General features: G+C 37.7%; 1 protein-coding gene and 1 non-coding gene across 4 annotated transcripts in view; one reads left to right on the top strand and one right to left on the bottom strand.

The window, feature by feature from the left end:
* Nucleotides 1-23649, top strand: part of dnah10 (dynein axonemal heavy chain 10) — a 677292-nt gene that overhangs the window by 423447 nt on the left and 230196 nt on the right. For all 3 annotated transcript variants that reach the window (XM_069933473.1, XM_069933472.1, XM_069933474.1), the window contains 5 exons: nucleotides 2377-2549; nucleotides 16387-16480; nucleotides 16680-16847; nucleotides 19761-19949; nucleotides 20061-20232. In XM_069933473.1, the coding sequence (XP_069789574.1) occupies nucleotides 2377-2549; nucleotides 16387-16480; nucleotides 16680-16847; nucleotides 19761-19949; nucleotides 20061-20232 (796 nt within the window). The remainder of the gene's footprint in view (nucleotides 1-2376; nucleotides 2550-16386; nucleotides 16481-16679; nucleotides 16848-19760; nucleotides 19950-20060; nucleotides 20233-23649) is intronic.
* LOC138762533 (U6 spliceosomal RNA) lies at nucleotides 5165-5271 on the bottom strand. Its single transcript, XR_011356941.1, has one exon. It is a non-coding gene; the product is annotated as a U6 spliceosomal RNA (small nuclear RNA).

The raw sequence follows: 23649 nt of genomic DNA, 5'->3' as shown, positions 1-23649 counted from the left end.
GCACTCCCTATCCTATGGAATCGCAGTGGCCCAGCAATAGGATGGAGAGATACCAGCCTACTGCACTGCATTCTCAGGGCTACAGCTGGAAGATGTGCATTTCGGGCCATCCAAAGCCACACTTCTCTGTGACGTGTCCACTGGCTGACCTAAGCCCATCGTTCTGCTGTGGGAGATGTTGCGCCTTCGATACTCTACAAGGGTTGGTCCATCCATCCATTCCAGCGACAACTCAGCTGGTTGCAGACAGATTCTTGTGGCATGGCCTGAGTAAACAGGTCAGCCACTGGGCCAGAACTTGCCTGCAGTCAGACATCCAAGGTACAGAGGCACGTGAAAGCCCCTCTTCAGTCCTTCCCACCGACACATAGACAATTTCACCACGTCCACTCGGACATCATGTTGCGAGCTGCACTGATCCACAAGCGAACCAGGTCACGGAGATACATGCTCGCACTGGGCTGACATCACAATGGTCCTGGTGGGAGAGGCTGAAAAGAACCTTGGGAGTGGTGCTTGGAGAGTTCCAGTAAAGTCAATTGGTTAGTTCAACTCATTCACAGCTTCTGTGTTGTTTTTTTCTTTCATTCACTGCACAGTGCACCAACCACAGTTTCATAAGTGCCTTGTACAGCTGTATCATTAATATAGGACATTACAGGACTGTACAGGCACTTTGGCCCATGATGTCGTATGAACCAACAGAAACCTACCCAACAAACTAAACCTCGCATCCATAACCCTCTATTTTTCCTAACTTTTGTTCTCAAAACCCTGACAAATGAAGGAAGATAACTGTGTCAAATACTGGCTTCATGATTCCAGATTCCTTTATTGTCATGTAATAGTACAGAATATGTAATATTACACAAAATTGCCTTCTGCCTGTCGTAAGACAAACAAATGGTCAACATGGTGTCATCTAGCAACCCCTTACAGTGAGAGAGAAAGAGAACCAAAAGAAAGGCCTTTCAGAGACGTTGAGTGACTATAGATTTGCCTCTACAACTGCACAGATTCCTGTTCAATCAATCAGCCATCCGAGTTCCAGGTTCAAACCTCTGACATGATCAGGAGGCCTTCAGTGCCTGAGGCCCTTTGGGAGCCCTTCTTGCCCTCAGCTACTCTCAGATCCTGGCTCCGATACCTGGTTCCCATGAGCCAGTCTCCAGCAGCCCGCAGCCTTGTGTAAGTCCTCTGACTGTGTTGCCTGCAGCCTCTTTGGGTCTGGTCCCTTAGCCGCTGAGCCCATTGCTGGTTCACTGCCATGGTCATTGTCTCCAATGCTTCTTTTCATCAAGGATGCTCTCTCTGTTTCTGATGCCCTACGCTTGTCCGCTGCTCACCCGGAATGTGTAATCCCTCATGGCTGATGCTGAGCACATGTGCTGCCATCTTGAACACAGACCCATGGTTGCAAGATTTTAATTTTAAAACACCATTGGCTCCTTTAACAGGTTGTTTAGCATCTGTACAGACCCACAGGCATTAGGACCAGGAGGTTAACCTTTGATAAGCAGCCTGTGTCTCTGCTCTCCCTTCTCTCGGGTCCACACCAGCACTGCCATTCACCTGAGTTGTCTATCTATCTGAGTTGTCATTTTCTGTATACCTTGCTTTCTTTGATCTATAACTCTCTGCAGGGCCTTGCCATATACTGCGATTATTTTATGTACTTTATTTTTCCATACATCTTAAAGACTTCTACTTTTAATTATCTGATTTTAGAAATTTTTAAAGTATATCCAATGTCAAGGGCATTTAAAATATGTAATATGACCTACAGCGTTGGCAAGATACAAGGTTCTGGTTCCTGCTTTGCCTTGTGAGGAGCAAATAGATGCTTCAGGGATGCACCACCTCTGGCTATTTGCTGCTCAGACTTGTTTCTTGTCCCATAGGTAAGAAGGACTGTGAACTAGAGTGTGGTCAGGGTACAAATGGATAGTCTATGGGTGCTGCTGGGAATGGGATATTGCCAAAGATCCTGACTGTTATCAGAGGAGGGACAGGTTCCATCAGACTGAGGTGTTTTAATTGTACCCTGTGGGTCTGTCCTCTCCGGTGGAAACACAGCAACGTTATAACTGGGCTAGTTGAGAGTGACATTAAGAGGATATCCTCAGGATCATGGTGGGATTCTAGGACTCTGTCCCACTAAGGGCTGGAGTTAAACTTAGATCTCGTTTGTATGGTAAGAGCAACAAGGCCATGGAACATGATTGAGAGGCCTCCTGTTCCTCAGTATCCTGACCAGTGAACACCTTATTTGATGAGGCAGGGAGACTTGGTAACTAAGAGTGAATAATAGTGGCAGTAAGGGACAAAGGAATAAAACAATGAAGTGGTGCATGACTAATCCTGATTGTTGCATAGACTTTTGCTGAAGAAATCCAGGCAATATGTGCCAAAGTGACCTCCACTACACTACAACTCTACAGCATGGTTGTACAGGAGTTGCCTCCAACTCCTTCCAAATTTCACTACATCTTCAATCTGCGAGACCTGTCTAGAGTGTTCGGCGGACTTGTCCTTGCAACTCCTGATAGGTAAGAATAATTAATTTTTATTTTTCAAAATTATAATTATGTCATTGATGTTAAAATTTTATAGCATTTCATATCCCCTAGACATCTGAAAGTATTCACTTTTACCAGTTGCACAGCAAGATCCCACACACAAAAGTAGAATATGCGGCAAGATAACCTGGTTTAATAGTAATGATTGATGGATCAAATTTAGACCTTTAATGAATGACTCAGGGTAGAATCAGAAAGTCAAAGGGTTTGATATCCTGGAAAAAGGCCCTTTATTTTTTTTCAGTATTCAAGATTCCTTTATTGTCATGCAATACCATGTAACAAGTAATGTTACATAAAATTGCCTTCTGCCTGTCGTAAGACAGATGAAGACAATAAGAGAGAAAGAGTCCATTTACAGTCATTGAGTGTCCATGGATTTGTCTCCAGCACTCCCATGGCCTCTGTAGATACACAGACTCCTGTTCGATCCATTGGCAAGCTAAGCTTCAGATTCAAACCTCCAACATGATCAGGAAATCTTCAGTGCCTCAGGCCCTTCAGGAGCCTTCTTACCCATAGCACCCTTTCAAATTCTGGCTCCAACACCTGGTTCCCATGAGTCAGCCACCACCAGCCACAGCCTATGTGGGTGCCTTAACCACAAGTCACCCACAGCCTGTGTGGGTCCTTCAGCCGCTGAGTCCCTTGCTGCTCCACCACTATCCACAGTTATCCAAGGTCGTCTTCACTGCTTTTCCTTCCCAATGGGGGATGTTCTTAGTCCAAGAGGTGATAAATATTCCTCATATGTTAGCTCCTGCATTCCTGAAATCATCCTGGTAAATCTTCACTGTACTCTCTCCAACATCATTATATCTCTTCTAAGATAAGGGGCCCAAAACTGCACACTGAACTCCAAATGAGGTCTCACCAGTGCTCCTTAGAGCCTCATCAATACCTCATTTCTCTTATACACTATTCCTCTTGAAATAAATGCCAACATAGCATTCAGTTACATGCCAATCCTATCCTGCATGAGGATCCCCAAGTCCTTTTGCTCTTCCAAATTTTGAATTTTCTTCCCATCCAAGTAATAATCTGCCAATTTATTTCCTCTTCCAAAATGTGCAACCGTGCATTTCTCAACATTGTATCTCATCTGCCATTTCTTTGCCCACTCTCCTAAGCTGTCCAAGTCTCTCTGCAATCTTTTGGTTTCTTTAACACTTCCTCCTCCACCATCTATCTTGGTGTTGTGACAGAGTATATAGAGGTGTTTGGGATATAAATTAGGAAAGCTTTGTTAGAGCAGGTCACACACAAACACTTTAAAACACAGAAATTTTGCAGGAGCTTTTGCAAGAGTGCTAAGAGACTAATGATAGACTGTTATTTGCAAAAGGCAAAATATGTAACAACAGGCAGTGGCAGCTTTGTCTGGAAACAGAATTTACTGTCTGGAAGGTCATGTGATCTTTTCAGGCTGAAAGGAGAAAAAAAACAGGCTTTGCTCTGAGAGTTGGAGGAGAGACATAGACATCAGTTTCAGAGGGACAAGCTGGCAAGCTTTGGAAGATGGCCTGGTCAAAGGAGAAGACTGGCTGTCTGGTATTTCCCTTGGAATAGGAGAAACAGAAAGGAACTCTGTGGTGACCTCAAAGAAAGAGGTTACATCTGAAGAGGGCAAGTTTTGTCAGCAAGACACTGGAGTGGCTGATTAAAAAGGAATCAGTTGTGGATGTCCTGGAACAAGAAAAACTCTCTCTCTGAAAACCAACAAGAACCTTTCTAAGTGGTAACCATTTACCTGTTAAGAACCAAAGCCTGGTGAACTTTATTAATGTTAACTTCTGTGCAAGATACAAGAATTGCCTGCAACCAGTGAGATTGGACTGTGAACCAAAGAACTTTGTTGAACTTGCGCTCACATTACACATACATGCGCTTAGAATTAGAAGGGGGTGAAGTAGGTTAAGTTAAAGTTTGATTCTATTTTCATGTTCAAAGATAACTAAAAGCAACTTTTTTTTAAGTAACCCTTTGTCGTGGTGTATTTCTATTGTTGCTGGGTTTTGGGGTCCTCTGGACTTGTAACAGTGTCATCTGCAAACCTAGCCACAAAACCATTCACTCCATAATCTAAATCATTAATATACATTGTAAAAAGAAGCAGCCCCAACACCAACCTCTACAGAACACCACTAGTAACCAGCAACAAACCAGAACAGGATCCCTTTATTCCCACCCTTTGCTTTCGGTCTATCAGCCAATGCTCCACCCAAGCTAATATCTTTCCTGAAATTCCATGGGCTTTCATCTTATTAAGCAGCCTCTTATGCAGCACCTTATTGAAGGCCTTCTGAAAATCCAAAATACACAACATCCACAGTCTCTCCCTTGTCCATCCTATTTGAGAATTCCTCAAAAAATTCCAATAGGTTAGTCAAGCTGGATCTTCCCTTCATTGCTTTGAACTATCATGTCATGTACCTTGAGGTATTTCATAACCTCGTCCTTTAGGATGATCCCAATAACTTTCCAACCATTGATGTCAGACTAATAAGCCTATAATTTCCTTTTTTCTTCCTCCCTCCTTTCTTAAACAGTGAAACTACATTTACTTTTTTTATTTTAATTTTTTTTAAAGTACGGAACGCTTCACGAATTTGCGTGTCATCCTTGCGCAGAGGCCATGCTAATCTTCTCTGTATCATTCCAATTTTAGTATATGTGCTGCCTAAGCAAGCACTGGAACTATATTTACAACCTTTCAATCTTCTGGAACCATGCCAAAGTCTATTAATTTCTGGAAAATCATTTCCAATGCCTCCACAATCTCCAAAGTCACCTCCTTCAGAACTCATGAATGCACCTTATCTGGTCCTGGAAACATCTATCTTTAGTCTATTTAGCTTACTAAGCTATATCTCTCTAGTGATCTTGACTGTTCTATTCCCTGAGATCTCTCACTATTAGGTATATTGCTATTGTTTTCCTCAGTGAAGACTGATGCAAAATACTCATATAGTTCCTCTGTCATCTCTTTGTTACCCATTATAATTGATCCTGTAAAGGTTAAAACCTTGTGTTTTTGATTCGTAGTTAATTTTGTGCCTATCCCTTTAAGAAAAAATTGTTGTTTGTAGTGTTACCATAGTGATTATGATGTCATATGTTGTAATATCCGAGCGGATGGAGAGCTTGTTCAAAGAATCATGACAGAGATGTGAGGTCTTTTCTTTGAATTCATCTTAATTCATCTTATTTTGTCTATTTCTTCTTATATCTGTTTAAAGTTGAGTATCATTTTATCATTATACAGTATGCTGTGTTTATTTATCATTATGAACATCTCAGCGAAGTTATGCAAAATGTTTATTCATTTTATCAACAAATTAAAGCTGCAACTACAAAGTTTAGTTTATTGAATGAATAAGATAGTAATTCGGAATATTGTCACTTACATTTCTATGAAGATGACATTTTGAATTTGGGAAATATTAGAACTTGGGAAGTGTCAAATATAATGTTATTCAAAGAAAAGTATGATTTGTGAACTTTGTTTGGTAAAAGGCTCTTAAAGTTTGTCTGAAAGAATTACAACTTGATTTAAAATCATGAAGTATTTAAGCCTTAATAAGAAGTCCAGTGTCTGTGGGAATATTCCAGAAGCCTTTGTTGGAACATATCTGTCTGACTGAAGACACCTGTAACCTTGGAGAGATAAGAGCTAGCGGTTTGCAGAATCTGGCAGGAAGTCCAGAAGAATGTTTTGAAAAGTTATAAAAACAACCTGATGTGCAGGCTTGTGTGCAGAACAGTGAGACAATTCATCCTCTTTCTGGGACCACATAAGATACAAATTTGTTTACATTCCCAGGAACCAGGAGAAGAGGAGAAGACAGACTGCAGTGTGAAGAATCCAAGATGGAGAAGAAGAAATCTCATTGGGCTAAAGGCCTCGAGCAAACAGCTCTTCTCAAAGAACTGTTTGGTCATGAGTTAAGCCAGCGAGGCAGACCAACAATGCTTGGCAGGTTTCAACTATCAAAAAGGCTTCGACTACCAAGCAAGAAGAAAACTTGCTTGACCTCATTAACTGACTTAGAGGTTAGTGGAACTGAAACAGATGAATATACGTCGCAAAACCCCATGGTGCTGTACCGAGCAAAATGTTGAAGATGCCCAATCAGCGGTATCCGAAAGTTCAGATGTGAATGCTGATTATAGTATTTCCAAGGTTATGAGCAAAGGAAGATCTTCAAAGTCTTCAAAGGTATCGAGAGCAAGTACAGCCTCGTGTGCTTCAAGCATATCATGCTAAGGCACAAGCAGACTATGTGAGTGGTTGGAGAAAAAGATATCTAGAAGATATAGAAGCTGAAATGAAGAATCAGGAGCTAAGGCAGAAGCTGAAATCAAGAAACAACAATTCCAGCAAGAAGAACAAAAAAAAAGATTTTTGAAGAGAGAAAAGAATAAACTAGATCTTAAGGAACAATATGCTATGAATATGGTCAAAGTAAAATCAATAGCTCAGGCTTCCGCAAGATCTATCACGTAAAGTGAAATACCAAAAGGGGTAGTACCTAACATTCCAGTAGATCAATGGGAATGGCAGCCATGAGAAATGAGTCTACCTGAGCAAGGAGCCAGGGGTGGCGCTGCTAATACTCGAATGTCAATGACCCACCCTGTGGAAAGGGCTAGCAACATTCAATCTCTTCCAAGCGCACAATATGTGAATCTTCCCAAAAGGAAAGGATTTCAAAAAGGTTCAACCATGTGAGTTGATCATACTCAACCATTGATATCTCTTTGTGTTGCTGAAGAATTAGTGACAAGTCAAGGATCCCCAACAATGCTATCACTTACACACCAAGGATCCCCAACAATGCTATCACTTACACACCAAGGATCCCCATCAATGCCATCACTCACAACTCAAGGTCCTACACCTATGGCACCAGTTCAAGTTCCGTATGCTCAATTCACAAGACAACCAGTTGCAAACCATTGTGGACAAGACAATATAATAACCCTCATAGAAAAACAAAATGAAATTTCTGCTATGTTAGCTCAGCAACGTTTATATCATTTACCTAAGAAGACAATTCCAGTTTTTAATGGAGATTCATTGCAATATTTGACGTTCATGAAATCATTTGAACATCACATTGAAAGTAATACTAAAAATGCTAAAGATTGTCTGTATTACCTGCAACAATATTCTGGAGGACAGGTGAATGAGTTAGTTAAAAGTTGCCAATATATGGATCCAGACAAATTTTAAAAGGGTGAAATTATTGCATCATCATTATGGCAATGAACATAAAATCACAAGGGCCCCTATAGACAAGATTCTTTCTTGGTCAGGTATAAAATCAGAGGATGCAAAGGCTTTGCAAGCATATGGATTATTTCTGAGAGGATGTTGTAACATAATGGGAAGTAGTGGACATTTGCAAGAGCTGAATTTGTTTGCTAATTTGTTGATTATTGTCAATAAATTATCTTATATGCTAAGGGAATTATGGAGAACCAAAGCTGCAGAGCTTAAGATGATTTCCAGAAGGGACACCACTTTTGAGGATGTTGTATAATTCTTGGAATGGCATGTATATGTTTACACCATACCAGCATTTGGAAATATTAAATATACTTCAATAGTTCCTAAAAATGTAAAGAAGTCTAAATCATCGTCTCAACAGAAACCAAAGGGAAGTACCTTTGTTACTGCTGTGTCAGATACAAGCACAAGAAAGAACAAGGAAACAAAGGAGTAAACTCAGACTGTTCAGGAAAGCTGTTTGTATTGCAAAGAACAACATGCTTTAGAAAGATGTTTTCGATTGGAGAAAAAGTCATATGATGAGAAAGTAATCTTTTTAAAGAAGAATGGATTATGTTTTGGCTGCTTGTGTAAAGGACACATCATCAAAAGTTGCAATAAGCAACTCAGTTGTGATATATGCAGTTTAAAGCATCAAAGTTACTGCTCACTCAATGAAGTAAAGTTGAGAAAGAAGTCAAACAATTTGAATCCAAGACTAAAGACACAGTCAAAGAGAATGCTTCAGCTTCGGTTCAGACAAACAGTCTTACTGGGGTCGGTGACAAAGGTCTCTCAATAGTTCCTGTGCAGATTAAAGATAAAAAAAGGAAGCTTCATACTAAAGACCTATGCATTTCTTGATCCAAGAAGTACTACATTATTTTGTACTGTTGAATTAATGAATAAACTTAATCTTCACGGTAAAAGATCACAAATCTTGTTGAAGACAATGAATGATGAAAGGAACATTGGAACTAGTATAGTTTCAAGTTTACAGATTGCTGGATTGAATAGCAATGAATTTTGCGATCATCCAAGTGTATATATTCACATATATCAAACAGTGGGAACATCTAAAAGATATTTGCTTACCCAAGATTGATGCTAAAATCGAGATGTTAATTGGATTAGATGTACCAAAAGCTCTCGAACCTCGAGAAGTAATAAGGAGTCAAAATGATGGACCTTATGCTGTGAGAACATTGCTGTGAGATAATTAACGGACCATGAGGAGGAAAAATTAATAATGATCAGGAGCCATTGAATGTAAATGTCAACAGAATTTAAGTTGTCAAACTTAATGATCTATGGGAACAACAGTTTAAAATTGATTTCCCTGGATGTATCAAAGATATTCGAGGACCTTCGAAGGAGGATAAGCAGTTTCTGGATTTGGTTTCAAATTCTGTTAAACATGTTGATGTCATTACTGTATTGCCTTCTTTCTTTGGCTTGGCTTCGCGGACGAAGATTTATGGAGGGGTAATGTCCACGTCAGCTGCAGGCTCGTTTGTGGCAGACAAGTCCGATGCGGGACAGGCAGACACGGTTGCAAGGGAAAATTGGTCGGTTGGGGTTGGGTGTTGGGTTTTTCCTCCTTTGTCTTTTGACAGTGAGGTGGGCTCTGCGGTCTTCTTCAAAGGAGGTTGCTCCCGCCGAACTGTGAGGCGCCAAGATGCACAGTTTGAGGCAATATCAGCCCACTGGCGATGGTCAATGTGGCAGGCACCAAGAGATTTCTTTAGGCAGTCCTTGTACCTCTTCTTTGGTGCACCTCTGTCACGGTGGCCAGTGGAGAGCTCGCCATATAACACGATCTTGGGAAGGCGATGGTCCTCCATTCTGGAGGCATGACCTACCCAGCGCAGTTTGATCTTCAGCAGCGTGGATTCAATGCTGTCGGCCTCTGCCATCTCGAGTACTTCGATGTTGGAGATGAAGTCGCTCCAATGAATGTTGAGGATGGAGCAGAGACAACGCTGGTGGAAGCGTTCTAGGAACCGTAGGTGATGCCGGTAAAGGACCCATGATTCAGAGCCGAACAAGAGTGTGGGTATGACAGCGGCTCTGTATATGCTAATCTTTGTGAGGTTTTTCAGTTGGTTGTTTTTCCAGACTCTTTTATATAGTCTTCCAAAGGCGCTATTTGCCTTGGCGAGTCTGTTGTCTATCTCGTTGTCGATCCTTCCATCTGATGAAATGGTGCAGCCGAGATAGGTAAACTGGTTGACCGTTTTGAGTTTTGTGTGCCCGATGGAGATGTGGGGGGGCTGGTAGTCATGGTGGGGAGCTGGCTGATGGAGGACCTCAGTTTTCTTCAGGCTGACTTCCAGGCCAAACATTTTGGCAGTTTCCGCAAAACAGGATGTCAAGTGCTGAAGAGCTGACTCTGAATGGGCAACTAAAGCGGCATCGTCTGCAAAGAGTAGTTCACGGACAAGTTGCTCTTGTGTCTTGGTGTGAGCTTGCAGGCGCCTCAGATTGAAGAGACTGCCATCCGTGCGGTACCGGATGTAAACAGTGTCTTCATTGTTGAGGTCTTTCATGGCTTGTTTCAGCATCATGCTGAAGAAGATTGAAAAGAAGGTAGATGGGAGAACGCAGCCTTACTTCATGCCATTGTTAATGGAGAAGGGTTCAGAGTGGTCATTGCTGTATCTGACCCGACCTTGTTGGTTTTCGTGCAGTTGGATAACCATGTTGAGGAACTTTAGGGGGCATCCGAGGCCCCCTAAATCTCTAGTATTTGCCAAAGCCCTTTCCTACTCACAGTGTTGAAGGCTTTGGTGAGGTCAACAAAGGTGATGTAGAGTCCTTTGTTTTGTTCTCTGCACTTTTCTTGGAGCTGTCTGAGGGCAAAGAACATGTTAGTAGTTCCTCTGTTTGCACGAAAGCCGCACTATGATTCTGGGAGAACATTTTCGGCGACACTAGGTATTATTCTATTTAGGAGAATCCTAGCAAAGATTTTGCTTGCAATGGAGAGAAGCGTGATTCCCCTGTAGTTTGAACAGTCTGATTTCTTGCCTTTGTTTTTGTACAGGGTGATGATGATGGCATCATGAAGGTCCTGAGGCAGCTTGAAAAACTCATGCAGATTGGCATGCAGAGTTTTGCCGCCAGCCTTCCAGACCTCTGGGGGGGGGATTCCATCCATACTTGCTGCTTTGCCACTTTTCAGTTGTTCAATTGCCTTATATGTCTCTTCCTGGGTGAGGACCTCATCCAGCTCTAGCCTTAAGAGCTGTTGAGGGAGCTGGAGCAGGGCGGATTTTTGGACTGAGCGGTTGGCACTGAAAAGAGATTGGAAGTGTTCTGACCATCGGTCGAGGATGGAGATCTTGTCGCTGAGGAGGACTTTGCCGTCTGAGCTGCGCAGTGGGCTTTGGACTTGGGGTGAGGGGCCATACACAGCCTTTAGAGCCTCATAAAAACCCCTGAAGTCGCCAATGTCCGCACTGAGCTTGGTTCGTTTGGCGAAGCTAGTCCACCACTCATTTTGGATCTCCCAGAGTTTGCGCTGAAGATGGCTGCATGCGCGATGGAAGGCTCGTTTCTTTCCTTACCTTTGATGAAAAGAGAAATGTGTATGCCAGATAATAAAATAATTGCAGAACAGTGTATGCTGAATTTAAAGAGAAAATCAAGAGAAATTCTTCCTTTCATTTGGAATATACAAATGTCATGTTGGATACGACAGCCAAGGGTTATGTAGGAAAGGTATCAGGAGATATCTTGGAGCGTAAAGATGGTAAAGAAAATGGTATTTTCCTTATCATGGAGTTATATATCCACAAAAGAAAAAAACCACATGCAGTTTTTGATTGTGGAGCATCATTTCAAGGAGTTTCAACTTCTATAAGGTCCAGACTTAACCAGTACTTTAAGGTGTGTTCTGATAAGATTTTGTAAAGAGGCTATTGTAATTGCTGCAGATATTGAAGCAATGTTTTATCAAGTAAAAGTACCATCAGAAGATAGTGATTTTTTTATGATTGTTATGGTGGCCTAATGGCATTGAATACAGAATGACAGTTCGTCTATTTGGAGCAACTTCATCACCGAGTTGTGCAAATTTTGCTCTCAAGAAACGTGAAGATAATGAAGAGCAATTTAGTTCTCAAACTATAAACATCATCAGAAATAATTTCTATGTTGATGATTGTCTCACTTCAGTTGTTTCAGCAAAGGAAGCAATAAATCTTTATCATGAGTTAAAGGAGATCTGTAATGAAGGAGGTTTCTTCCTTATGAAATGGATTTGCAACAGTCGAGATGTGTTGGCTGTTATTCCTGAGGTAGAAAGAGCAAAGGTTCTACCTGTTGAAAGAATTCTTGGGGTGCAATGGTGCATTCAATCTGATGTTTTCAAATTCAAATTTGTTTTGAAAGAACAGCCTTTAACAAGAAGATGTATTATTTTGATCGTAAACTCAATATACAATCCTTTGAGAATATTGGCACCGATAGTATTAATAACCAAGAAAATTCTGCAAGAATTGTGTAGAAGAACATTTGGATAGGAATCACAAGAAGAATGGCATCAAAATCCAGAAGAATTAAAATAATTTTCAATGGAGGATTCAGAAATCCAAAACACTAATGTGAATACTATTCAAATATCTAAAGAGAATGATCTGATTATTCAATTCATTTGCTATTATTCTTTATGGTTTTGTTTGAAAAGGGCAGTAGCATGAATTCTTAAATTAAAAACTATGCTTTAACATCGTATCAAAAAAGAATCTAAAGTCTTGAAAGAGCTGTCACATAACAGTTGATGAATTGGCAAATGCTGAATTGGAGATCATTTGTTTTTGTCAGAAAAAGGCACTTAATAATGAGATATCAAAATTGAAGAAGAATCTGGTGGTTACAAAATCAAGCCATGTTTACAAGCTAAATCCTATTCTTGTAAATGATGTATTAAGAGTAAAAGGAAGAGTGGAAAAAGTAATAATGCCAGAAGAAGTGAAACATCCAATTATATTAGCTCAGGAGTTTCATATTTCTGATTTGATTGTTTGACATATACGTGAGAAAATAGGTCATTGTGGTTGTAATCATGTGTTATCAGAGTTCAGGGTTATGGGGATAAGACTGGAAAGGGGTACTGATGGTAGTGATCAGCCATGATCTGTAAAATGGCGGTGCTGGCTCGACGGGCTGAAGGGCCTACTCCAGCTCCTATTGTCTATTGTCTATTGTCTATACCAGAAATATTGGATACTTGGAGTTTCAACATTGATCAAAAGAATTTATCAAAATGTGTTAATTGTCAATGTGCCAATGCTAAACCTGGACAACAGCAAATGGCAGATTTGCCACAAGACAATGTTTCACCTGATGAACCCCCATTTACATACATGGGAGTTGATTATTTTGGTCCTTTGCAAGTAAAACGAGGAAGAAGTGTTTAAAAACAATATGAAGCTATTTTTACTTGTTTGACTACGAGAGCAATTCATATTGAAATAGTGTCATCACTTGCTACAGACTCTTTTATCAATGTTCTTCGATGTTTTATCACCAGACATGGTCAAGTAAAAGAATTACATTCTATAATGGATCTAATTTTACAGGAGCTCAACTAGAGTTACGAAAAGCAATTCAAAATGGGAATCGACATCAAATTCATGGTGCATTACTTCAAAAGGAAATTAATTGGATATTTAACCCACCCACAGGATCACATCATGGAGGTGTGTGGGAAAGAATGATTAGATCAATCAAGAAAATTCAATTCGATTTTGAATGGTCAAATACTGAATGGTGACAATCTTCAGATAGTATTGTGTGAAATTGAAGCTATTTAAAATGGTTGTTCAATAACAAAAATTTCTGTCAATTCAAATGACATCGAGGTACTTGCACCGAATCATCTCTTATTTCTTAAATCTAAACCTTTAATGCCTATGGGTCAATTTCAGAAAAAAGATATTTATGCAAGACACAGATGTAGACATTGTAATTATCATGGACAATTCTACACCAAGAAATTCTTGGTTGTTGGGGAAAATCATGGATACAGTCTGGACAAAAAGGGTTTTGATTGGCAAGTGCAGATTAAAACCAAGACTGGTTACCTAAATTGACCTATTACTAAAATCTGTCTTTTACAAGAAGCAGAAAGTTTTGATTTCTAATCTTATACCTTACCATATTTATGTTTATATCTGTAATAGTAATTATTATTATTTTATTATTATATATTAGTCATTAATGTTATAATAATTAGGGTCAGAATGTAAAGATTAAAACCTCGTGTTTTTAATTCATAGTTAATTTTGTGCCTATCCCTTTAATAGTGTCATCATATGTCATAATATCCAAGTGGATGAAGAGTTTGCATCTCATTCTTCGAAGTATCATGACAGAGATGTGAACTCGAGATACTTTTCTTTGAATTCATCTTAATTTGTCTATTTCTTCTTATATCTGTTTAAAGTTGAATATCGTTATATCATTATACAGTATAATTTGTTTATTCATCATTATGAAAATTTCAGTGTGATGTTATGTAAAATGTTTATCCATTTATCATCGAATTAAAGCTACTTAAAGCTGCAACTACAAAGTTTGGTTTATTGGATTATTATGACAGTAATTTGGAATATCGTCACTTATGTTTCCTTGAAAATTACATGTTTTGAAATTGGGAAATATTAGAATTTGGAAAGTGTTGTTTTAATTTGTCCTACATCTGCCCTTGTCTTTCTTTTATTTTTCATATATTTAAAAAAAACTCTTAGTATCTTTTTGTGTTATTTGCCAACTTTCATAATTCATCTTTTCTTTCCTCATAACTTTCTCCTTCTCTTTATGTAAGTTTTTAGAAGTTTCTCAGTCTTCTGTTTTTCCACTAATTTTTGCTTCATTGTATGCCTTCCCTTTTGCTTTTATTTTAGCCTTGACCTCTCTTGTTAGCCACATTTGTGCCATTATTCCATTCATAATTTTCTTTTTTTCTTGCAACATGTCTATCCTGCGGTTTCTTTATTTCTTGCAGAAATATCATTCAATTCTGCTCTGCTGTCCCTCCATCTAACTTACTTTTCCTGCCAACTTGGACCAGTTCCTCCCTCATATCACTGTAATTTCCTTTGTTCCACTGAAATATTGCCACATTAGATATTAGCTTTTCCTTTACAAATTTGAAACTGAACTCAATCATATTATGATCACTACTTCGTAAGGGTACCATTACCTTTAATTCCCTAATCACATCGGGTTCATTACAGATCACCCAATCCAACACTGTGGATCCCCTGGTGGGCTTATTGACAAGGTGTTCCAAAAAGCCATCCCTTAGGCATTCTATGAACTCTCTCCTGTGATCGAGTACCTTCCTGACTTTCCAAATCCCCTTTCATGTTAAAATCACTCATAATTATTTTGACATTTTCCTTCTTACACACTTTTTCTATTTCCAGCTGCAACTCGTAATCCACTTCCCGGCTGCTGTTTGGGGGCCTATATATAACCAGTAATAGGGTCCTTTTTGCCATTTCTTAACTCAACCCATAAGGATTCTACCACTGCTAATCCTAAGTTGTGTGAAACAGCCATGGTGTCTCACAGGATGAAGAGCTGGTTCATGCCATTTGCCGTTGGAATGACTCTCTTAAAGTATCTCTTTACCACTGCTTAGTAAGAGTCACCCTGGTCAGAGGCTTTATCTGTAAACTTGTGGGGGGGGGGGAAGGGTTAATTATCTATAATGTTATTGTTCATCTTTTGGGCAGCTCCTTGGAGGGGGGAGGAATATGGAGATGTAGTGAAGGTGAAATATTTTCAAAGAATGTGACTGAAAATAAAGTAAAATTCTTTAATATTTATATATTCATGAAAATGAAGTTTGTTCAGTGTAAGTACAGTGTAGTATTTTCATATATTTTCTTTTAAACTGTTTATTCTTAATGCAAGTATATTAATTAGGCATTTTAAGAATAAGTTACAAACAACCAGAAAATATACTTATCTGACATCTACCAACCCCCATAGGTGCCAAATACCAGGGGCTTTACTGTATATAGAACAAACCACCAGAGTAAGTGGTGGAGGTAGATATAGTTACTTTTAGACATTTTGACAGCTGTTTTGATCGGAAGAACTTTGAGAGATATGGTCCTAATATGGACAAAAAGGTTTAGCATTGATAGACATCATGGTCAGTAAGAATGTGGTGAGTTAAAGGGCCAGTTTCTGTGTTAGATGGTTCTATGATTCTGAGATTCAATCAGAAAGTAAGTATATTGTTGCATAATTTGTATTGATTAATATTTTATTTTAAATGTGTAATGATTTAAGTGTTTGAGGGAATAGCTTTATCATTAACATCGTGGGAACAGGAGAAGCCATTCTGTCTAAATCATGGCTTGACTGTATCAAAGTAGTCTTTTACTTGAGAAAAGCTATTAATCTTAGTCTATTAGACCTTTGGAGGTGAGAATGTCAGATTTCTACTTCCCTTTATTCAAATTATTTACCTATTTTGCATGTTCTTTTCTTTTTCCAATATTTTTCAAGGTTTCAAACAGTTGCGCAGATGGTCAGACTCTGGAGGAACGAATGTCTTCGAGTGTTTCATGATAGGCTCATTAATGAAGCCGATAAAATGCTGGTTAGTAAAAAGATCAATGGACTGATGATATCATTTCAAATGAGACACACTCCCATCAATAACATTTCATTCAATATATTTCAGAGCTTATATTTTCAAAATGCATTTTAATTTTTTCTATTTAAACAAATCGTTTGAATGTAACAAAGAAAAGGTGAAAACACACTCTACTTGCATTTTTTCTCTTTTTTATTTTAAGGTTCAAGGAAATATTAACCAAATAATAGAAGAGCATTTCCCAAATATATTTGAGCAAGCCACCAGGGATCCAATACTGTTTGGAGACTACCGGATGTTCATGCATGAGGGCGAGGCTCGTATTTATGAAGATCTACAAGATTATGAGGCTGCTAAAGCTCTCTTCCAGGTGTTCATGTTTATTATCAACTGACTGTACATATACAACCAGACAAAACTGTGTTTCTCCAGACAACAGTGGTCACACAGCACATAATAATCACAAAATACATAAAGATATAATATAAAGTAAATACCTTATATACTCATGTAAAAGTGTAGAAGTCGAACCTCTATTTTTGGCCAAGAGATCTGAACTTTCCATTTACCAGCATCTCATGTAAAAGTCGACCCTTGTCTCTCACCTTGACCCTGGCCACCCTCCCATTAGAGCTCCCAATGCCTCGGTCGTGATCTCACACCTCGGCCCTGACCAGCAGTGTATGGGGGCTCCTGATGAGTCTAATGCGGACTCTCACCTTTGCCCCAGTTGCTCGTTGATTGGAACTCCCGATACCTCCATGATGCAGATACTTCTGCGGACCTGACCTCCCCCATGATGTGCAGACTCTATTATTACTTTAATTCATTGTATTTTTATTCTTTATTCATTTAGAGATTATTTGGACTTCTACTACTGATATGGTACATTGGATTCTAGTGTGAAAAAGTAGTATCTATTTTATAGTCAACCCCATAAATTTAACATTAAAAAGTGATCTAGAAAATGTGACTTTTACCCGAGTTTATACGATATATATAAATATTTTGGAATAATTTGCTCAGTTACAGGATACCATTCATCAACTCACAGTCTGAGGGAAAAAGCTATTTCCCAGCCTGGCAGTCCTGATTTTGATGCTGCTGTGCCTCCTTCTTGATGGTAGTGGTCAAAGATATTGTATGATGGATGGAAGGGGTCCTCAATAATTATTTGAGCCCAATGAATGTTGTCAATAAGGAAAGGGAGATTTCACTGATCTTCTTGGCCATTTTGATGATCCACTTTGACTTCCTACCTAATTTTTTGCAGCTATAGTTACACACAACGATGCAGCCAGAAAGAACATTCTCAATTGTGTTCCTGTAAAAAGTAGCCTTATCCTTCTTAACCTCCTTAGGAAGTGTTGGTTGTGGCTCCGGATAGGTTGTTTATTATACGCGCACTGAGAAACTTTGTGCTCTCTGCTCTCTCCATGATGGAGCCATTGATGTGTAATGTAAAGTGGTCAACTTTCATCCTCCTGAAGTCCATATACATCTTCATCTTGTTGACAAATTATTGCAAGCAGGTTGATTATGTTTGCCTTCAAGAACTATTCACCATTTCCACTTGATTGGGCAGTAATTCATTCCTTTTGAGAATGAATGTTAAATAATCAAGATTTTTGGAGCAATAATATCTTAGGCATGAAGAATCATGGCAAAAATAGATGCCAATGGCTCCAGTGCAGGCCCATGCAGATCAGAAATGCATTTTTCTGCTGATTTTTCTGCAGCTATTAATATGAAGATTAAATGGAACGTCGGAAGTGCGACAAGCCTTTCTCTATACTGACAGTTAGATGGGGATAACAGAACTTAAATAAAGTAAATTGAAAGACCTTTTTTTCCTTTGTAGAGGATCAAAAAACCAGGGTATAACTGTAAAAACATAGATTTATATTGCTCAGAAACTGTTAGTGTCTCAGTTAGTACGACGCTATTACAGTGTCTCGGACCTAAATCTGGCACTGTCTTTAAGGATTTTGTACATTCTCCACATGTCTGTGTGGGTTTCCTCCAGTGGCTCTGGTTTTTTCCCACCCACTAAAGCATACAGCGTTGTAAGTTCATTTAGGTGTAATTGGATGGTATGGGTTTAAATTGCCAGAAACAGCTTCGACCTTACTGTAAATAAAATGTAATTTAATTTAAAATCCGAACCATCAGTCCATCTTGTTCACGTCAACCAAAGCGCCCACTTCAGTTCGTCTCACTTGACTCTGTACCCTTCTAACCTTGGGCAAAAAAAATAATCTGCTGAGGAACTCAAGTTTTTTTAATTTAATTTTAAAGAAAATTTAGACATACAGCATGGTAACAAGCCATTTCAGTCAATGAGTCCATGCTGCCCAGTTTACACTCAATTAGCCTTGACCCCCTGTACATTTTGAACAGTGGAAGGAAACTGGACCCCCTGGGGATAACCCACACGGACAGGGGGGAGGAGAATGTACAAACCCCTTATAGAGAGCGCGCAATTCAAACCCTGGTCCCAATCGCTGCTGCTGTAGAGGCATTGTGCAACTGCTACGCCAACCATACTCCCCAGTTGGTTGAACAGCATTAGTGAGTCAATGTTTCAGTTTCATCAAGACTGAGAGTGCAGAGGGGAAATAGATAATGTTATGAGGACAGGATGGGAGGTATTGGATAGGGGCTATTAAGGAACTGATTGACCAGGATGATGGATAGATGGAGCTCAAGATGGCTATTGCTACAACTCTCTGCACTCTCAGTCTTGATGAAGAGTTTTGGCCTGAAATGTTGACCATTCTTTTTTCCCACTTAGCGATACTTTTCTTGTGTGTATCTCTTCCTAGAGATGTCATCACCTGAACCACTAAGTTCATTTTAGATCTGTGCTTTTCTCTCTTAGCATATGGTCAGCATAGTAGTTAATGTAACACTGTCACAGTGCCAGTAACCTGGGTTTGAATCTGGTGCTGGCTGCAAGGAGTTTGTATTTTTTGCCCATGTCTTTGTGTGTGACCTCCAGGTATTCTGGTTTCATCCCACCCTTCAAAACATACGGTGTTGTAAGTCAGTTGGGTGTAATTAGGCTGCCCAGGCTCATGGGCCAGAACAACCTGTTACCAAGCTGTATGACTAAATTTAAAATCTTTTGATTTTGCCCTCAAGTTCCACTTCCCGATGAAAAGATAGGCTGTTAATAAATGACAACATTTTTCTTTCATTTGAATGGTATTTCAAATTTGAGTGTACTGATAGGGAATGGCTTTCAAATTAGTAGATTAAATTTTTTTTGTTTCTTTGATAGGAAATTTTGGAAGAATATAATGAAGTGAAAACTCAGATGAGCCTGGTATTGTTTGATGATGCTGTGGAGCACTTGACACGGATTCATCGGATTATCAGGATGGACAGAGGCCATGCCCTGCTGGTGGGTGTTGGTGGATCTGGCAAGCAATCCCTGACCAAGCTGGCTACATACACAGCCAACTGTGAGGTAAGATTCTGCTCTGTTACATTCGCTTGAGTATGGAATGAGCAAATCAAAATGTTAACGTATGACCAGTACTAATGAACACCCAACCATTTCTGTTTTGTTGAAATCAAGATTTTTGAGATTGTTCTGAGTCGTGGTTATGCAGAGACTAATTTCCGAGATGATTTGAAGACCCTATACCTAAAGCTAGGGATTGAAAACAAGCCGACAGTCTTTCTCTTCACTGATGCACACGTGGCTGAAGAAGGATTCCTGGAGCTAATCAATAACATGCTGACTTCAGGTATTTGGACAGCAACATTCAACCACATATTTCTGTACATTCAAGTCCTTGGATCTTAACTGCAGAATTGGAAATAACTATATAAAAGATTAAATAGTTTCTTAAGTTATAATATTGAAATAAGTATAATTGCATAATAACATTAATGGCCTATGACAATGTGGATGGAATTTTTTTTGAATACTTTATAAATTTTTAACCACAATATAATTACATTACATTCAATTGCAAATTATTTCAAAATAAATTATACATGTGGTATATATCCTCCCATCCCCCTCAACCCACCCTCCCAACCCTAAAACAAAAAGAAAGAAAAATATATAAAAAAAGGAGAATGCTAAAAAAAAAAACATTTTATACCAAAGTCTACTGGAGGTTACCAAAAAGTGAGGACTTCAGAGAATCAACCATACATGCAAACCAAGATTTTGTAAATATGGGATCCATATTTTCCAGAAAACATATTTATCTCCCAGATTAAGAGTAATTTTCTGTAATGGTATACAGTTACGAAGTTCTGCATGCCATCTTTCCATGCCTAAATCTATTTCTGACTTCCCTAATATTGCTATACATTTCCTAGAAAATGCTAAAGCAATTAACACAAATTCAATTTGATAAATATTTGAATTTAATTTTTGCCTTGCATCCTTAATATTACTCAATTAAATAACACCAGGTCCTGTGGATTTTTGAGCCCAGTAATTCATCCCAAAAAATTACCTACCGATATCCAAAATTGTCTATCTTTAGAACATTGCCAAGTTGAATGAAAAAACGTTCTAACCTCAGATCTACATCTAAAACATAAATCTGATATGGTAGGATTTAATCTATTTAATTTTTATGGAGGCAAATATAACTGATGTAAAAAAATTATATTGAACTAACCAAGATCTTGCATTTATAAGTTTAGTCATATTATTCTTACACAAATCCATCCAATCCTTTTCACTTATTTGAGTATTTAAATCTAATTCCCATCTTAATTTTGATTTATGCACCCCAATTTTGGGGGCCTTAGTTTAAAGTAAGTTATACATTACTGAAATAAATTTATTTACAATGGTATTAGAAATCAGTAATTCTCATTCACTTTGATTAGGTAACATCAAAGTAGGACCTATTTTGCCAAATAAAAAAGCTTTAACTTGGTAATAACAAAATAAAATATTACTAGGCACATTAAATTTTTCCCTCATTCTTACAAATGTAATAAATATCCCATCCTCAAAACAGTCTTCAATCCTCTTAATACCCTTCCACCTACAAATCCTCAAGAATTGGTTATGCATTGATAAAGGAATAAACCTATTGTGACATAAAGGCATTTTCCTAGATATTAAATCTTTCATACCAATTTCACTATCAATATTATTCTATAACTTAATCAAATGTTTCAAAATAGATTATTCCTTCTTCCAAATAACAGTTTATTTTGTAAATAAAATCTTTGGGATCCATATCCCCTATTGCATTAAATTCAACAGAAGCCCAAACTGGAATACTATCTAAATTAAACAATACATTTATAAATCTCAATTGAGCTGCTTTATAATAATTCTTAAAATTAGGAAGATGCAAACCCCCTAACTCATACTTACAAGTGAAATTTTTCCAAAGAAACCCTAGGCATTTTATTTTTCCATAAAAATTTCCTAACTGAAATATTTAAATCCTTTAAAAATTTGAAGGCATTGGAATGGGAATTGATTGAAAAAAATATTGAAATCTAGGGGAAAAAACATTAATTCTAACACAGTTTACTCTACCAATCAAAGTAATAGGTAAATTGTTCCACTTGTTACAATCAGCAACAATTCTATTAAGTGAGAGTAAATAATTCAATTTATATAAATTTTTAAAATCATTATCAATTCTAATAACTAAATATTTAATACCTATGGCGGGCCACCTAAATTTTGTGACTATTTTAAAATCTGTATAATCACCCACAGCTAAGGGCATAATCTCACTTTTTCCCACTTTATAACTAGAGACTTATCCTTAGATTAGATCTTTCAATCTAATTTGTAATTGTAATAAAGAACTTTGAGGTTATTTAGGTTCAGTTAAGTAAACCAAAACCTCATCAGCAAATAAATTAATTTTATATTCCTATTGATTCACTTTCATTTCCTTGATCTTTGAAACTTGTCTAATAAGTTTAGCTCAAGGTTCAATTGTAAAAATAAATAAAGCTGGGAACAAAGGACAACCTTGTCAACTTGACCTAGTTAATGAGAAAGAAGCATAAATGTGTCCATTAGTAATAACTTTTGCCAAAGGATTTTTATGTAGGCTTTAACCCAATTTATGAACGTAGAGCCAATACCAAACTTCTCCATTACTTTAAATAGAATGTTCCATTCTAATCTATCAAAACTCTTTTTTGCATCTCCTCTTTTCTGAATTAAATTAATTAAGCTAATTAATCTTGCAACATTGTCCACAGAATACCATTTTTAATAAAATCTGCTTGATCCATATCAATTAAATCAAGCAGATGTTTAGATAATCTATTTGCTAAAAATTTTGCAATAATTTTATAATCTACGTTCATCAAAGATAATGGATGATATAACTGTAATTATCGCCATTGAAAAATAATCCAGTAAAGAATGGGCTTTTGTTGCCTGCTTTAGCACCTCCATAAATGGAGATATTCAACTTTTTATAAAATTCAGATGGAAAACCATCTTCTCCTGGAGATTTTCAATTCTGTAATAAACTAAGCACTTCATTAATTTCTCTTATTGTAAAAGGAGCATCCAAAATTTTCTGATCTTGATATGTCAAGCTAGATAAATTTATCTGAGATAAAAATGTATCAATCTTACCTTCATCTATATAAATCAGAATAAAAAAAACTTTCATTGATTTTATTTAGGATTTAAGTAATCGTCTTTGATCTCTTTCTACACCATTAATTATTTTAGAAGATAGTTCAGTTTTTAACTTCCAAGCTTAAACTTTCTTTCTCATAATTCATAGTATCAATCAATTCTATCAATCAATCTTTCATATCTATAAATGAAAATTTTTCTTAATTAATTGGTTTTTTTTGTTATACCTTTTCCAAATCCTGTATTTCCCTTTCTAATTGATTCACCTCTTTGGTATAACAGAATTTGAATTTAATTCTAAAATCTCCTGAATATGCTTTCTTATAAAATCATAAAAATCTGTCATTTTTAACAATGTTGAATTTAACCACCATCTATAAACTGTTTGTTCCTTTTTCAAAAATAAACACAACATTATAAGTGGCCTTATAATCTATATCAGGGGTGTCAAACTCAAATTCACGGAGGGCCAAAATTAAAAACTTGGACTAAGTCGAGGGCCGAACTAAATATTTATTGAAAATTTTCAACAACATCTGCATGTTTTCTCTTCTTTCAACATATGTAA

The sequence above is a fragment of the Narcine bancroftii genome, chromosome 4 (assembly GCF_036971445.1).
Source record: "Narcine bancroftii isolate sNarBan1 chromosome 4, sNarBan1.hap1, whole genome shotgun sequence".
In the NCBI taxonomy this organism is placed as follows: domain Eukaryota; kingdom Metazoa; phylum Chordata; class Chondrichthyes; order Torpediniformes; family Narcinidae; genus Narcine; species Narcine bancroftii.
This window is presented reverse-complemented; position numbering and strand designations above follow the sequence as displayed.